The sequence below is a fragment of the Cyprinus carpio genome, unplaced genomic scaffold (assembly GCF_018340385.1).
Source record: "Cyprinus carpio isolate SPL01 unplaced genomic scaffold, ASM1834038v1 S000006712, whole genome shotgun sequence".
Taxonomy (NCBI): Eukaryota; Metazoa; Chordata; class Actinopteri; order Cypriniformes; family Cyprinidae; genus Cyprinus; species Cyprinus carpio.
Window position 1 is genome coordinate 50,001 of NW_024879319.1, and position 3,295 is coordinate 53,295.

Here is a 3,295-nt window from a genome sequence, read left to right on the forward strand (position 1 = left end):
GCGCACATTATAAATGTTTCGTGTTAAAAAGTGCAAAGCACAATGAGAAGAGAGATTAATGCGTAGTGTATTATATATGTGTTATTGAGCCTTTCTTTTAACAGTTTTAAATTTCAGTTACTGTGCGCGTTAAAAAGGATTTATAGTCTTTTCTACGCCCGTGTTTTGTTCTCACAGACACACGGTAGCAAGTAACAAAACAACATTAAACTCCGGCAAGAAGTTAAAGTCCTTTTTGCAAAAATCATAGACATGTATTTACAAATCAATTATAATAATTTAAGGGATGCACCAATCATGATTTTTCATGGCTGATTCCGATACAGATTTACTTTTTTTTTTTTTTTTTTTTTTTTTTTTTTTTAAGTAACAAACACAGAAAGAAGGAAAAAAAGTATGCATAAACAAGACGTTTATTTGGTTTTTAATAGGCCAAACTGGCTTTTGGCTATTGAAAACAATAACTGTAACCATCTGAAATTAACGGCAGTGACTGCACAGTAAGTAGCCTACATTCAATACTAACATAGATGGTACAGACATCAGCATTTAGCTTTTGTTTTTGAATTGGGTTGAAGCTACATAGAACTGGCTTTAAATGAAAAGATTAACTGTAACCATGTGAAATTAAAGGCAACAACTGCATAGTTCTACAAATCTAAACAAACACAATCAACACACATTCAAGAGATGTTTTCTTAATCAGCATTCAGTATTTGTTTTAGTTTTTACATTTGGTTTTAAATAAAAAAAGTTCTTTACCAGTGAGACTAAATAAAAATATGCTATATAAATAAATTATTCCAAAATGTTAAAATAAAACAATGTTGGTTGCGAATAAAAACAAAGATGCAAAGTGTTTTCATTCCGTCCAATTAAAAGAAAATAGGGTAAGGATTCACATCTATATTTTTTTTACTGGAGCCAATGAAAAATAAATGACCTTTGTCTCAAATTAAAAAAAAAATATATATATAGATGTGAATCATTACTCTAACTTTTTTTAATTGGATGAATGAAACACTTTTTTTCAGTGTGCTACAGCAAGTGATTTTTAAATCAAATTAAGTCAATGTAATTTTAAGGTAAAATAAAAATAATCATCTTATACAGAACTGACGTTTACTTCTGGTTTCTCAAACGTGTATGCAAGTTCTACTTTACAAAAAAAAAAAAAAAAGCATTTTAGTCCGTTTCGTTTCTCATCCAACACGCGAGAAGTTGAGCTGAACATCCCTTCACTATCTCCACTTGTGCAGGGCGTGGACAGCTACAGTACGCTCGCGCAGGAAAGGGGCTCTTATTTGGCTGTTCACTTCCTGCTATCTGTGCCTCAGACATGTAACTCTGCTTCTTCCCAGTGCTGAACGGCTGCCCGTGTCCCGCGCACAGATTTCGAAATACTTTCCACACAAATGACAGCGAATGATTACAATGCAGTCTGTGCACGCAGGCGCACTTCCGGAAAAAATCGCCCCGAAAAAAGACCAAAAACCGGCCGATTGCCGATCGCGTATTTTAAGCAAAAACCAGACGGTTACGATTTATGGCCGGTCAACTGGTGCATCCCTAAATAATGAGAACACAGAACGATCTTGGAGAGAGCTTTACTGAGCTGACTGTGTAACCGAACATGACCAGGGTAATTAAAGGCTGAACCGAATGACTGACAGACACAGCGGAGAAAAGAGTTTGTGTGAACTTAATGTAAGGACTTAAATATTCATATGTAGCTCACATTAAGCCAGTGGTTCTCAACTACAGTCCTCACACCCCCAGCTCTGAATATTTTGCACATCTCTCTTTGTTAACACACCTGATTCAGATAATCAGTTCATTAGAAAGTGAGCTCCGTTTGCATGAACTGTTGTTCTCACTGACATGCTCCCTACACAGTGTTCATTGCTCCCTACTCTGTGAGCAGAGGAAATCTGTTGAAGTTTTACCTCACTTCAGAAAATTCATTCATGGATTTGCGCTGTGCAACGTCCTTCGCACACGGACAATTGGTGACATCATATACCTCTGTAAATAAATATAATTTAACTTCACGTCTCGCACACTTCAGTACACTTTGAACACATATACGTTTGCTTCGAACTGGAATCATGGCGGAACATCCTGTGATGTCCACTTCACAGGGCACTTACGTTCGAATAGAACAAACCTCTGAAAGCCATAAGAGAGACATACAAAATGTGCAGAGCTGGGGGGCGAGAGGACTGGAATTGAGAACCGCTGCATTAAACTATCGTATGGCTTAAGAAGTAAGCCACAATAATTCAAAAAAAAAAAAAAAAAAAAAAAAAAAAAAAGAAAAACCTTGGATTTGGATCGGCCCTCTCTGACCACATACCCGATCCAAGAAAAATGGCAATATCGGAGCCGATACCCAATATGAATATTGGATTGGCGCATCCCCTATTGAAAAATGTAATTTATTTCCTGTGATTTTAAAGCTGACTTTTTAGCATCATTACTCCAGTCACATCATCCTTCAGAAATCATTCTAAAATGCTGATTTTGCACCAACAGGCAGACAAGCGCACTGTGTATGTTTAATAACACTTAGCTGTGGACACTTCATGATTCATGATTCACACTCTTGAGACATGATTGTTGAATTTGTTGTGTGTGTGTGTGTTTCAGTGGCTCTGCTGGCAGTGGTTTTGCTGTATCTGTATAATTATTACAAAGGTAAGATCAGTGTTCACTCCAGATAATCTAAGCCTGTATTGATCTGTTCCTCACGTTTCCTTCGCTTCTGTTGTCAGAGGGAGAGCTGAACCTGTCGGCCTCATGCACGAGCCAGCCGCGAGCACAAGTCTGAGTGAGTCGATATAACACACACCTCATACAGCGGCTCTAAAACACTGAAGATATCACGAGCAAAATCAAGCATTTATGGGCCATGTCAATAGTTGAAGGGGTCATGAACTGAGAAACCAAAATTCCCTTGATCTTTTTACATATTAGAGGGCACTGTTTGGCCCCGCCCACCTATTCTGCATTACTGCCTGTTTAGCCCCGCCCACCTAATCTGCATCACTGCCTGTTTAGCCCTGCCCACCTATTCTGCATCACTGCCTGTTTAGCCCCGCCCACCTATTCTGCATCATTGCCTGTTCAGTCCCGCCCACCTATTCTGCATCACTGCCTGTTTAGCCCCGCCCACATATTCTGCATCACTGCCTGTTTAGCCCCGCCCACATATTCTGCATTGTTGCCTGTTTAGCCCCGCCCACCTATTCTGCATCGTTGCCTGTTTAGTCCCGCCCACCTATTCTGCATCACT

General features: G+C 39.0%; 1 protein-coding gene across 1 annotated transcript in view; it reads left to right on the forward strand.

Moving 5' to 3' along the window:
• LOC109104561 (major facilitator superfamily domain-containing protein 1) overlaps positions 1-2,830 on the forward strand; it is a 17,560-nt gene extending 14,730 nt beyond the window's left edge. The window contains 2 exon segments of the mRNA XM_042755497.1: positions 2,650-2,697; positions 2,775-2,830. Of these exon segments, the coding sequence (XP_042611431.1) occupies positions 2,650-2,697; positions 2,775-2,830 (104 nt within the window).
• The last annotated feature ends 465 nt before the right edge of the window (positions 2,831-3,295 follow it).